General features: G+C 49.1%; 1 protein-coding gene across 1 annotated transcript in view; it reads left to right on the plus strand.

Moving 5' to 3' along the window:
• Positions 1-834: 834 nt before the first annotated feature.
• Positions 835-13,109, plus strand: part of CAMKK1 (calcium/calmodulin dependent protein kinase kinase 1) — a gene marked incomplete at both ends in the record, with an annotated part of 60,354 nt that continues 48,079 nt past the window's right edge. The window contains 2 exons of the mRNA XM_082328091.1: positions 835-1,290; positions 11,481-11,528. Of these exons, the coding sequence (XP_082184217.1) occupies positions 835-1,290; positions 11,481-11,528 (504 nt within the window). The remainder of the gene's footprint in view (positions 1,291-11,480; positions 11,529-13,109) is intronic.

Raw genomic sequence — 13,109 nt, forward strand, 5'->3', positions numbered from 1 at the left:
TTCCCACATGCTGGTAATCATTAAGCGTTGCTGATTTGCAACTCAAGATAGCTTTTATACATGGTGGGTAGCAAGGTTAACGTGTTTTTGCACACAGGCTGCAACTGTGGGGGGCCAGGGGCAACCCTGGAACCAGACTTGCTCTTAAATTCTGCCTTTGCTGTTGACTACATTGCAAATAACTGAGTGTGGAATTCACCAGCCATGGCTTGGCTTCCAGGCCATTCTGTGACACTCTCTAGGGCCCTACAGGGCAACAGAGAGACTACTGTGAAGCCCTAAATGTCTGTGGATTTGTTGTTATACACATTGGGTTTGGATACATACCAAAATCGTGTACCCTATAAATAAGAATTTAAGAGGTTGAAAGTTTGACCCTTTACCCTCTGCTTGTTAAGAAGCTGTACTTCTCCCTTTATTGAAAGCTCTGGTTGACTGTTAGTCTAGCTACAGAGGGGGAAGTTCTCTTTAGCTGTGTCACTTGTTGCACATCAGATAAAATCTCATCTTTATCGCTTTTGTATCTAGCTCGATGCTTGGGTTTGCCTTTGCTTCTGAGTGTTGGCAACTTGGTTTGCATTTCCCTCTGAGTGTTTGCAACTTGTTTACAGCCTGCCAGTGTTTTGACTTCACTTTCTTTTATGTTGGAAGAAGCCAGAGATGGGTGTCTTGGTTATGTTTGTGTTGAGTGAACATTATTATTCAGTTTACCTCTGTTTGTGTTTCCTTTTAGGTATTTCATGGAGAGATTCCTTCATGCCACATGCTGTCTGTGAGTGCTAGCATCGCAGCTCTCTGCAGTGCCACCTGAGATCATACGAGCTGGACGCAGCGATGGGGGACTCTCCAACAAATGCCATGGATGGAGGCACAGACACGTGCTGCAAGGACACACAGACTGAACTGGCAGAGCGGGTAGCAGCCATAGATGTGGCTGTTGGCCCAGACAGAAGTGACCGAAATGGTGAAGACAACACTGAAGAAAATGACACAGTCTTTTCTGATAACATAAAAGACATCCAAAGAAATGGGGTCAACAGTGACATGGGAATGAATGAACTTCTGCCTTCCCAACGGTCAGAAGATGCTCACTGGAGGCACGTTCCCAAGAGACCTCTCACTAGACCCGTCCTATCAAGTAGGAAGTTGTCTCTTCAGGAAAGATCATCGGGAGGTTATTTGGCTTCTAGCAACACGCCAGGTTATGGTCCTTATGCCACAGGGCCATCGCCACGTATAATGAGGAGACCAACGATAGAGTCCAATCGGGTCTCCATATCAGATGCTGAGGTAGGCATGTTCTCCCCTATAATTGTGGTGTCGAGGTAAGGTAAGTCTTTCTTAACTGGTAATGGGAGTCTTCAGTCTTTTGGAGCTGTAGATCTGAAAGCACTGTGTTTTCTAAGGGGGAAAAACAATCCCTGAAACCAGGGATTGTATTAGCTTGGAATGGCTGAACACCTCTGCTTCCACCCCCCAGACCTCTGTTGGGTGTAACCCTGGTCCTGACATTTGGCCCCTTCAGCCCTCACCTGCCTGGTACAGTCCTGTTGAGGGGCCGGGACCCCTGTTGTGTAGCGGTAGCACGCAGAAGGCCTGTCAGGCTGTTCAGAGAAAGGGCTGCAACCAAATGGCTTTACTTTCGTGTCCCTGCTGTGTGTGCCCTTCAGGAGTTTATCAGTCGCAGCAGCTTTGCTGATGGTATTTTATGGATTTAAGCTTCTGGAGATTATGTATCTCCTATTGTGTTTTGGCATTATTGAAGGCATGATTTAATTTTATGAAGAGCTTAAATGCACTGGTGTTTCCTACTCCTGTCAGGATTTTCCTTTGTCTTTAAAGCATTTGTAACAGCAGTGGTAAGTGAGGGCTGTCACCCTCCTCTCCTTCAGAGGAGTGTCTCTGGGTGGCTGCGGGTATTCCTGCTGTTCATCTTGCGGCTGCTTTCCTGGTACCAGACCTGGGCTCAGACCTGTCCCCGAGGTGTAACACTCTGTTAGCAGTCAAGTGTATCGATGGAAGTGGCTGCTGGTTGCAATTCCCTGTGCTGTGATGTGCTGTCATGGGGAGGACAGAGAGCAGGGAGAGGGGCTGTTCGGACCACGCTGCCTGGTGTTGTGCCGAAGATGTTGAGCCTGCAGCAATGCCCATGAAGGGGTGTGCAGCAGGGGTTTCTTTGAAAGCCAGGCATGAGGAAGGTGGTGTAAATGGCTGTTTCTTGAAGCCAAAATGTTTTGTAAAATCCTACTGGCTGGGGAAGGATTTTAAGTAGGGAATGGGCTGTCTAGAGTACCCGAGAGGGAACATTGTTTCAGCAGGACTGGCAGCTGGTTTGGGAAAAAACACAGACTCCTTCCTGAATTATCCCCCAAGCCCAGGCTGTGCCTTTTCCTGAAATTTTTATCTGCTATTTGTGGAAAAGAAAACAAGTTTTCCATCTCCCGCCATTTTTCTCTGGACTGAATTTGTTTCCCAGTCATGTTTGTCTTGTGTTTCTGTTCTTGGGGAATTGGTGGGAGATGTTGGTGGGTGCCACACTCCGCGGTCTTGCTCAGAGGTGCTGTAACAGAGAGGAGGTGGCGTGCTGGAGAGAGGAGCGGTGGTGGCATGGACCTGCTGGCCTTACCCTTCAGGGAGGGCTGCATCTCCTGCCCTGGTGCTGTGGGAGGTGAGCCCAGGAGAAGCCTCGGGTTCATTTTGTGACCATGAACCTTGTTCTAGTGAGGGACAGGCTCTTTCCATGGGCATTTTCAATCTCTTTTTCCTCTAGGGCTGGCAGTACAGTGATGCTCACGCAGTGAATTCACCTCTGCTGCTGTGCCCTGGCGCTGAAGCGGGACAGAGACAGCAGCTGGGGGCTCAGGTGTAGCGCCCATCTGACTCTTCCTCACCCAGCCGATGGGGAGCATGGTGCTGAATGTGGCTCTGCCAGTGCCACTGTGCCAATGTGGTGCTCCCAGCTGTGATGCCTAAATCCCGCTGTGGTCCCACCCTGTGTCATAAGGGACGCAGATCACTGGAGTTTAGACTTTTGCCAGTGTATGTCCAAGTGACCTAGAGCTTAACATCTGTGTGGCTTAGTGTTTCCCTCCTGAAAAGTGGGTGTTTTCCCCTAGCACATCTGAGAGGACGGGTGCTGTGCGTGAGCAAATCAGCCATTGTCCTCTGGGAAGTTCTGCAAGTCATGTTAGCTGTGAAATGGGTCGCGGCATCCCCGGCCGATATGAGGATATCTGCAGAAGGTGCACTGCAGAGATTGCAGCTTCTTTGACAGCAGCCGTATGCTTTAATAAGGGAGATGGGGAGGGGAGAGGAGCCAGTTCTTGGAAGCGGACGTGACTTGTGTGCCAGCTCTCCCATCCTGCAGTACTTCGACTGTGCCAGGAGTGGGGCTTGTCCGAAATCTGTTTCAAAGTAACTGCAGTCAAGTGTGACTAGCGCATTCCCACCTACAAGCAAATTCAAAATACTCTGTCCTCTTCCACAGCATCTGCATCTTGGGGAGCAATAGCTACTGCCTTGGGGTAGGAAATACTTAGTTTGAAATGCAGATGCAGAGCCCTTCATTTTGCTGCGCTTACAGCAGTCCGTTGCGCAGTGCTGCATTTTTAATGGTCCCTTTGATATAACTATTTAGAGCCCAGCCCAGATGCTTAACAAAGCCGTGCTCATTGGAAAACATCATTCATGTTAATGGAGAATTGCTGTAGCAGGAGGGGGAAGGGAGCCCGGCAAGAGCTGTGTGCATTTGGAGGTGGGTGCTCGCCCTTGCAGCTGTGCTCTCGGGAGCCGTGCTGCTTCTTCCCAGCTTATAGGGACAGTGTCTGTGTCCTGTAAGGAACAGCAAAAGGACTAGGAAGATGATGCTTGTTTATAGGATAAAGTTTGAGGCTGGCAACTGAATAGTGAGAAATAAGTGTTAGGTGTGTGGCAGCAGGGCGAGTGTGCAGCCTGTGTGCAGCCCAACTCCAGCAGCCTGCGTATGAGCTGCCAGTTGCTGCTAAGCGGTTGTTGCAGGGTGGTTGTGTTCATGGCTGTGAAGAGACACTGGCAGTCCAAATACAAGCTTACAGCTAACCGAGATACAGCAGGGAACTCAAAGAAATGGAGAACAGATCTTATGTTGTTGCATGCATTTGCTTACTACGTTTGCTGTAAGCAATTAGCAGAGCCTTGCATGTGGACAGGGAAGACTGAGCAGAGCCAGGAGGTAAGGGCAGGGCTTGTAAGAGTTACAGGGGACTCTGTTTTGATGCTTTTGGTCCCATGGGGGATAAAATAACCCTGTGATGAGAAATACAATCACTGTGTACTTAGCAGCAGCTGCTGTTGTATAGTCTGTTGATCATTTTGATACACAGACCCTCAGTGAGCAGGGAGGCTGGTAGGTCACTCTGACAAGATCCAGCTCACTGATCACAGCAGTGCCCCTGGTCTCCCTGCAAAGCAGTCTTTGACACATCTTGTTTTAGGCAAGCTGCACATTTGTACTCGAGTCCGTGTCTCTCATCTGCTTAAAGCCATTTCAGAGTTGCTTCTTTCTCCTTGCATTGAGTATCCAGCATCAGTCAGTGCCTTCTGGGTGGCACAACATCCATCGCTCCAGCTTGCAGCTGCTGCCCGAGTGAGTTACAGTCGGTGCAAAAATGAAGATGAAGCTCACGAGCATTTGGGCTTTATCAGCGGCACATGTGCAGGCGCTGTCTGTCAGGAGCTGCGATGGATGGGGCTGCATATCAACATTTCCTGTGTTACGCTAATAGCAATCTAGGATTAAATCTGCTTTCCCTCTCCAGTGATAGCAGGAGTGGTGGCTCGCTGCCTTGCTGTCAGCAGTTCTGTATCCTCGACTTATCTGGAGAAACAATGGAGAGATGTGCTATGAGGAGACTGGATATCGGGATACAGCAGAGGTGAATTTTCTGTTGTTCTCTGCTGAATGATGGAAGAATCGTGTACAGTTAGAGAGATGCTGCTGAGCTTTTTAATGGTGGTTTAATACTTGTTCACAGGCTGGGAAGAAAACTTTTATTCAGGAATCAGGGGGCCAAGAGCCGAAGCTGAGCCTGTGACGCTGCGGGAGGCTTCACATGGTGCTGCGAGTGGGCAGTGAATCGTACCGCCCCATCCCCGGGTCTGATACCCCAAACACCTGCCTTCTGAGCAGGATTTCTTGGGTCTCTTACTGAGGAAGACAATGGTTCCTGGGCTGGCAGGGCTGCAGCAGAGCCAGGGCTTGTTGTCTTGCACAGAGGTAGTCCCTGATCAACTGACCAGAGCCACCCATTAGCTAATTACCCTGGGACAAAGAGTTGGCAGCTGGTGGTGTCTTGCAGCCACTGCTGACAAGTCTGGATCTGCAGTATTAACTCTGCAAGAGAAGTAACCTGTTCTGCTCTCCTGACAGTGTTACTGTGTACTTAATTAACCTGATTTGTCATGTCTCTATCAAAATTGATCTGTAATTTTCAAAACAGGCCAATTCCCTGCTTGTACCCCTCCCCTCTTAGATTTTTCGTGGACCATGGCTTGGAAGGTCCTTTCAGCACTGCCTTCTCCAGTAGGAGTGCCTGCTAGGCTGGTGGGTTTTCTGCTGCCTTTGCTTCCCATCAGTGCTTCACTCTAAGAAGGGAATGGCTTTAACTTTAGCTGTGGCACAGGAGCGATGAAGCTGAAGCTATTAAGGGTACATAATTCTGCAGAGTTGAGGCACAGGCCCCAGAGTTTAGGTCACTTTGCCCACATTGCCTCTGTTGATGTGACATTCCCAGCTCCTGCTTGGTGCTGGCAGCATGGCGAGAGGAGATGGCTGCTAAAAGCAGCTTCTGCTTTGCTGCACGGATGATGCTCAGGTGCTTGTATGGACCAGGGGAAGACTCTGTGAACATGTTCGTACAGACTGATTGGCATCTTGTCACTGTGTTTGACAGAGTTTGTCCCACCTAAAATGGCAGACTTGTATCTGTGAAAGGGTAGAGGTGCTGCTTGTTGGAAAATAACATTTGAAAATGCAATGCTTTTTTTTTTTTTTTCATTCTGCCATCCCAAGCCAACCTTTTTAAGTAGCCAAGAAAAATCTCACTTGGAGAGTGGCTAGAAGAACAATAAAAGATGTCTTTGTCCAGGCTTTCTCCCCAGACCTGCCAGCACAGTTAATTGCTTTATATTTTCTCTTCTCCAGTCTCCTCTGGCTGAATCGTCCTTTTTTCTTTCACATGTTCCCTTTCTCTCCCCTGCATCCACCCACTCCCTGGCAGCCTGGTTCTTCCAGCCTTGGTGTCCGCATGGTTCCTCCATCCTCTGGGACCAGCAGGAGGTCGTTCCAGCTCCCTGCTGCCTGGGCGGCCCTGCGCGGCATGGTGGTGGGCTGGGGCCGTGTGTGCTTTAGCAGGAGTGGAAAGGATGAGTCGGGCCAGTGCGTTTTCCCTTCTCGGTGCTGCTGCTAGCCCGAGCATGCAGGGAGGAGGACAACCTGACAAAGAGAATTTTCCTACACTTGATGTCAATGGCTTATCCCAGAGGCATGGAAAATAAGTTACTTCTTTGTCCTTTCTTTCCTTGGCTTTCCACATCTTTATCATGGGCCTCTTGCTTGTTTGGCCAAATAGTTTGAAGCAACTGGTGTCAAGAGCTGTGAGAGGCAGTACTTCAGTGCTGGGCTGCTCCAGGTCTCATGGTCCTCCAGTCTCTGGGAGCTGCCTGGTTTTCTTCACGAGGTCGTGATTTCCTTGCTGTGCACAAAGGTAAACCCAGGTGGGACCAGGGCAGTGGTGGAGACTGAGCCCCTACGCAGCGCGGGCTGGAGAGCTTCCCCTTCCAGCCCCACATGTCCCCCAAACTAATTTCTTCTAGAGGTCTTAGTGTGGTGCTCAAACTAGAGCTCTCTTGAAAAGATCAAAGATAGTTGGAAAACATTTCTTCAAAGAAGAATCCCCCACAAGCATTGCTAATTTCTTTTCCATGGATTAATTAACTTTTATTTAAAGTTACATTTCCAACTTGTCTAAGGGCAAGGTTTGAGGGAAGGAGAAAGCCCAAGTTGCAGTTGCAAAGGGGCTGGAAGGGGGCTGCCTTCGTCCCACTGGTCCCAGCCCCCTTTTAGTCTTCTGTCCACTTCCCAAATGATGCCTTAGGGACCCAGTGGGTGCCCGAGCTCCTGTATCCAGCTTCAGGGTCTTGGGTGGGTGAGCCCAGACAGCAGTGCTGAGCCTCAGCATTGCACTTTCTGCCCAGCCGTGGCCAGTGCTTCTGCCAGCACCCAGTCATGGTGCTGGGCTTCCAAATTTGCACTTGTTTCTGGATGTTGTTTAAAAATCTGGGGTTTTTTTCTTACCTCCATAAGCTCTGGGCTTCCTGTGTGTCCTTTGCTGTCCCTGGACAACTTTCTAATTTGTATTCATTGCTGCCCCTAATACCCCTTTTCTGGCTTTTATTTTAATTTTGTCTGGTTTTTTAGAACTGCTTTCACTTCCTCTTCCAGATGGGGTGAGTTTAAACCGGTGTTGTCTTCATTACTGGCTTTTAGTTCCCAATTTTCTTTCCCATGCTTCTCTTTAAAGTGTATCTCTGAATTGCTGAAACTTATAATTCTTTTCAGATTGGTGAATTTGGCTTCTTTTAGGGGGCAAAATTCTCCATTATATATGAATGTATGTAGCAGTCTGATTATTTTCTGAAATGTCTTACTTTGGAAACCAGCTCTGGCTCTTCCTTCCCATCCCAGTGTCCCCCCAGACAGCAAAGGCTCAATCCTCAGTTTCTTGGGGTTTCTGTCACACAGCGGTGGCAGCATTGGATTTATGGAATTGGGCCTGGACTCTAGACTTAGCTGTGCTTTATGATTTTTGATCAATTTTTTTCTTTCTGTGGCATTTATTCCCCCCCTCCCTCTCTTGAGTAATACCTTGGACATGTTAACAAATGGGGCATCTTGTTTTTTAAGGCAGAACAATTACTGCACACTTGGATGGACACAGCAGTCTAATTTGCTGACAGCTTTTCATTAAAGGATCTCATTAAGGTTCTTGTTCTGTTTGTATTTATCAGCAGCAGTTGCAAATACATTGGCCTGATGAAATCAAGAGGATTGTACAATGTTATCTTTAAGAAACACTTGGCCCAAAAATAGGTGTTTTGCTCTGATAAAGGAATAGTACAATTATCCCACTTCCTGCAGGAGAACCAAATAATAACATAACAACCCTGCCAGTCTGCAGCGACACGTGTCAGGAGTTGCTTGAGCTGTGAATTATGGTCCTTCTACAAGCAAAAAAAAAAAGGTAGAAAGCACCTATAATCTGGTTTGATTTTTTGCTGTGTTCGGCTCAAGTGCTCGAAGCACCACAGAAGCTAAGATGATAGTGCTTCTCACTGGTAATTATCTGAGCGGAGAGTGCTGGAGGTGTGGATCGGGTAGGGATGCGGTGATAGCGAGCAGAAACTCTCAAAGGCTGTGCTGCAGACCTGCAGCCCAGACTCCATCATTGCCCTTCCCTTGGACCCTCTCTGGGTGTTCCTGTCCCAGTATTTATCAATCCTTTTTGAAAAACCCATCACCCAAAGGCAGCTGTCCTGGCATTGCTCGCAAGCTCCATTTAACAGCAGAAAAAGACCGGTCTGGTGTGGGATAAAAGTGGTAATTTCTAGACAGAGGTAAGAGGGATGGTGGGAAGGTGATGATCAGAGTCAAAGGAATTGGTGCCTCGGACACAGGGAGCAGGCATAGTCCCTCCTCAGCTGCACTAAATATTAGTGCTCTGTAAGGGAGCTGGATGGATTATGTCCCGCATGAAGGACTCTGCTTCTTCAGGTGGGAGGGAAAAAATGCCACCGTGGCTCCCGGGACAGGGTTTTCGAGGAGAAGCAGCAAACTCTGTGCTTTAGAGAGGCTACCTTGGCTTGAAACAAGATACCGAGTGCAGACCAAAGGGTATATGGCCACATGTAAAAGCCTGCCCTTACTTGTGCAAGTAATCCCTACTCAGGGGAGGAGGCCTGTTAACCGGACCGGGGTGTTGGAAACTTGCTGGTTTGAAGAGCAGGAGGTACTGAGGTGGCTGGAGGCTTTCAGAGGGGTGGTCGCTTTTCCTGCCTGTCTCAGCCACCCTCGTGAGCGTTTCCCCATCGCTGCAGCACTGCAGTTTTGCACAGTGCAAGGCGAGGGGTGCGAAGCTGAGCTTGGGGAAAGCCAGGGCAGGAGACATGAACAGAAAACTGTTCCTGCTTAATTTGTGAAAATCACTGTGATGCAAAGCACAGCCTTATGCTGGGAAGTGAATCTGCTGACATGGGGTTTTCAGGGGAATTTGTCCTCCGCGTGTCTGTACCTTGGGTTCCTGTGTGCTGCCCCCTCCTTTGGGGAGGGAAGTCTTTTCTACAAAATTCAATGGGATTTTTTTTTTCCCATATGTTTTGGTAGTCTTATGCTTTGCATCTTGGCTTTTGCTGGGTCATGCTCTCTCCTCTCTTGCTGCTCCTAGTTCTGATGGATTGGTTTTTGTCTTTGGAAAGACATGTGCTTTGCTAGCAGCAGAGTTAATGCATGTCTATGGCCCCATTACTCACAGTTGGCCCTTCCTCCCTGTCAGGGTGGTGGAAAAATCTTCCTTCACTGGAAACAAGATCAAGATTTAAATCATTCCTTGTATTCCTGACAAGCCACTGCTTGCAAGCTTAAAAAGTCATCAGTTTGATTTTTCATTCCTTTACTTTCCTTCGCTGTGATGATTGCTTGCATTAGGAGTGTTTTCTGGTTGGTGATGGGGAAATGTCAAAATTATCATCTACCGCATCAGTGCTCTAATGCATCCCGAGAGGCAGGAGTGTGGCTTTCAGGGAGGATGCTGCATGGGGACGGGACCATAACACCCCCTGTTCTTACGGACGGACTGAAGGCACCTGGCACTGCTTTCCTGTCCTGGCACTGCTTCTGTAGATTGCAGGGCTATTTTGAGGTTTATGGAAAGGCTAATCTACCTGCCTGCATGTTTTATATCAGCTTTGTTCTCAAAGAAGTGCCCAGTGCAGAGGTTGGAAGTGAATTTCCAGCCTGCTTTAGCGCTTGGCAATCTCAGGGAGAAATACTGTGTTTGAAAATACTGTCTGGGGAAGCATGTCCTGTCTAAGGCTCAGCCCACACCATGTGCTGTGGTTGGAAACTGCCCCCTTCCTTCACCCCACCAAATTTGGGGCTGTCCCCTCCCCTGCAACATAGTTAAGTACTGTCTGTTAAGTCAGGACCAAGGCAAAAGCCACTGCAGCCTGCACTCCCCAGTGCAGGCACTGCAGATATCCCCACAAGAGCACTCGAACTCTTTGCCAGGAGCTTTGCATTGCAGTAAGGTGCGTGTTGTCCTCCCACAGACCCCGTCGCAGTGGCTGAGCCGGGCAGGTCCCCTGGGTGCTCCTGGGCAGCCGCAGGGAGAGCCTGGTGCGGGCAGTGCACGGCACTCGCCCTGAGCTCATGGTCTTGAGCCCCCAGGCTTCTGTGGTGTCTGGGATTTTCTTCTTGTAATTAATGAGGGTGGAGGGGTCAGCTCCAAGTGAAATGCAGCCATGGAGATTTTGCTGCTGCTGTGGAAGAAAGTGTTTTCCGTTAGGTAGTACAATACTAAAGGAAACGGTGGACTTAGCGTCAGATCACTGCATGGCTCTTCTGTTCTACCTTGGCTTCCAGCAGTTGACACCTGGGGCCACCATCACTCCCTGTGTGGCTCCCGGTCTGTCGAGTAACTCAGCACCCCATCATTACACCCTTGTCATAGCTTGCTGGGGCTCTGCATCCACCACCCTTCCACCCCTTGGGGTTTCAGTGCTGAATAGCGTGCAAACGGAGATCAGGCCTGCTTAGGGGTGATTTATTTTGGCAAATGCTGTATCAGCTGAAGGGAATCCATATTGTTTGTGTTGCATTGCAAAGGAGCTTGGCTCTGTGTGCTCTCCTCAAAGAGCAGCCCGTGGTCCAGGTGAGGGTTCCTCTGGGTGCAGCCCCAGCCTTCACTCATGGCCCGCAGAGGGTCCCTGTCTTTGCCAGGCTGATGCTGGGATGGGCACAGGCTCACGCTGCGACCCTGGGACTGGTGTGGGTGCCTGGGTGCTGGGAGCTGCCGGGCTATGAGAGTCCTGTGGAGCTGGGGTCGGGTGTTTTTCTGCTTGGAATTGAGCACAGTCGGATGCAGACAGTCCATGCAAAGAGGCCAGGGGCTGCTGTCAGGCTCACCTGGCTGAACCTGGAGTGATGCTGGGGAATTGGGGTGGAGGGGCCTCTGGCGTTACGCCAGCACAACCAGAGTCAGAATTCAGCCTGTAATTGCTTTGTCCTGGGCTGTCAAAAAAAATGCAGTGCTTATAGTGTAACATATACGGGTTTAAATAAGACTTAGTCTTTCATTATTTAGCACTCTGCCTCTACTTGACACCGATCCAAACTCAGTCATTTCCTTTTACCAATACTCTAATTATGTTCTCCTTTTGATCTGCAGGACTGCGTGCAATTAAACCAGTACAAGCTGCAGAGCGAAATAGGCAAGGTATGTTACTGGAGCTCGTGTTTGTCACAAGCAACCTGCATGCACACACTCGAGTACGGGTGGAAAGACTGTGCTAGCCCAAGGAATCTTACTGGCCAAGACTCCTTGCGATTTGTGTTTGTTTTGGGTTTTTGTGTTTGTTTTTTGCCTTATTAGTCTGAGCAAGTTTTGTTCAAGGTCAAAGTGGAGCTACTTCCTCTGAAATCTAAATTTATTTTCCTTCCCTCTGAAGGTGGTTAAGCTGGCTCCCTTCCAAGGTGTTTGCTTGCCAAATGTAACACTAAGAGCCTTTGATGCATTAATATAACCTAACAAGGAAAGAAAACAAAAAAAAGATCAGGGCAGGTGTTTGGTCCCCGTCAGGGCTAGTTTATGGTTTTATGTCTGTGAATTAAATGCTAGTTTAATTCTAGTCCACGTTTAAAAGCTGCAGAATGATTCAGAAGAGATTCCTCCAAAGTTATTTAGAGGTCTGGGCTGGTGAGCAGTTCAGACACCTGCACATTTGGACGTCTGCCACCATTGCAGATGGGTCCACGAGCGACGGTGCTGTCTGGAAGATGTACCTACCTTTGCAGTCGGAACATTGCAGTCAGAAGGGACTGCACCCTGAGCTGCAAAGACCTTCACCAAAAGTTTCATTAGCTCAGACTCCAAATCGAGACGCCCTGGGCTGTGGGAGGAGGCACCCTTCCCGTGTGCTCAGTGGGCTGTGTGCTTGGCTGCCGGCAGTCAGGGTGTAAGGCTGGAGATACCGCTGCTGGTGGTACGGCAGATTGTTATCTGAAACTCTCACACAGCTTCAGTCCCACTTATGGCTTTTGTCGTTGGCTTAGGTATGATTTAAGGAGAGTATAAGGCCTTCTCTTGGGTGGATTTGCCCCTGCCTCCTTCCCTGTGGGTCACAGCAAGCAGATCGGCACCCTGAGGTTGGTGGAGGGTCTGCTGGACCTGCTGTGCTTCTGGATCAGCCAGATGGCTTGTCAGTCTCCTCTGAGACCTGGACTTTTGTTCCAGCTCTCAGTGAAGTCAAGAGAAATGTTTTGAAGGCTGTAGTGTTCGTCCCAGTCATTTATTCATCAGGCATCTGTCAGGGATGATACCTACCCATGGTGTCACGTCTCGCTTGCATAAAATGTATAGTGTTGACACAGAACTGGAAAAAACAGTGGTTTGAATGGAGTTTGGCTTCAGGCTGTCACTGGAGCTGTGGATACAACAGTGATCCAGGCCTGCATCTGCCCGGGCAAGAGGCGGTTGGAGGAAAGTAGGCAGCTGGTCCTCACTGAAGTCCATTTGCTGTCAAGAAATGGAGAGGCTTCCTGCTGAAAGTGGTCTTGCACAGAAGTATAGGAAAGATGTCCATGCAGAATTTCCAAGCTTGCAGAACAAAATCTGCTTGAAAATTATTCTGTCTTCTCCCCATCCACGTTTAAGACACACACGGTGGCTTTGGCTCAGGGCAGGAGGTGATGGGCTAATGCTTACCTACTCCAGACATTGTTAATGCTCAAATGCCCCGTGCCTCCAACAGAGCTGCCAAAAGTACGATCTTACTGCGGGATCACGTCACCTGCGGAC

Source organism: Platalea leucorodia (assembly GCF_965183815.1).
Source record: "Platalea leucorodia genome assembly, chromosome: 16".
Taxonomy (NCBI): domain Eukaryota; kingdom Metazoa; phylum Chordata; class Aves; order Pelecaniformes; family Threskiornithidae; genus Platalea; species Platalea leucorodia.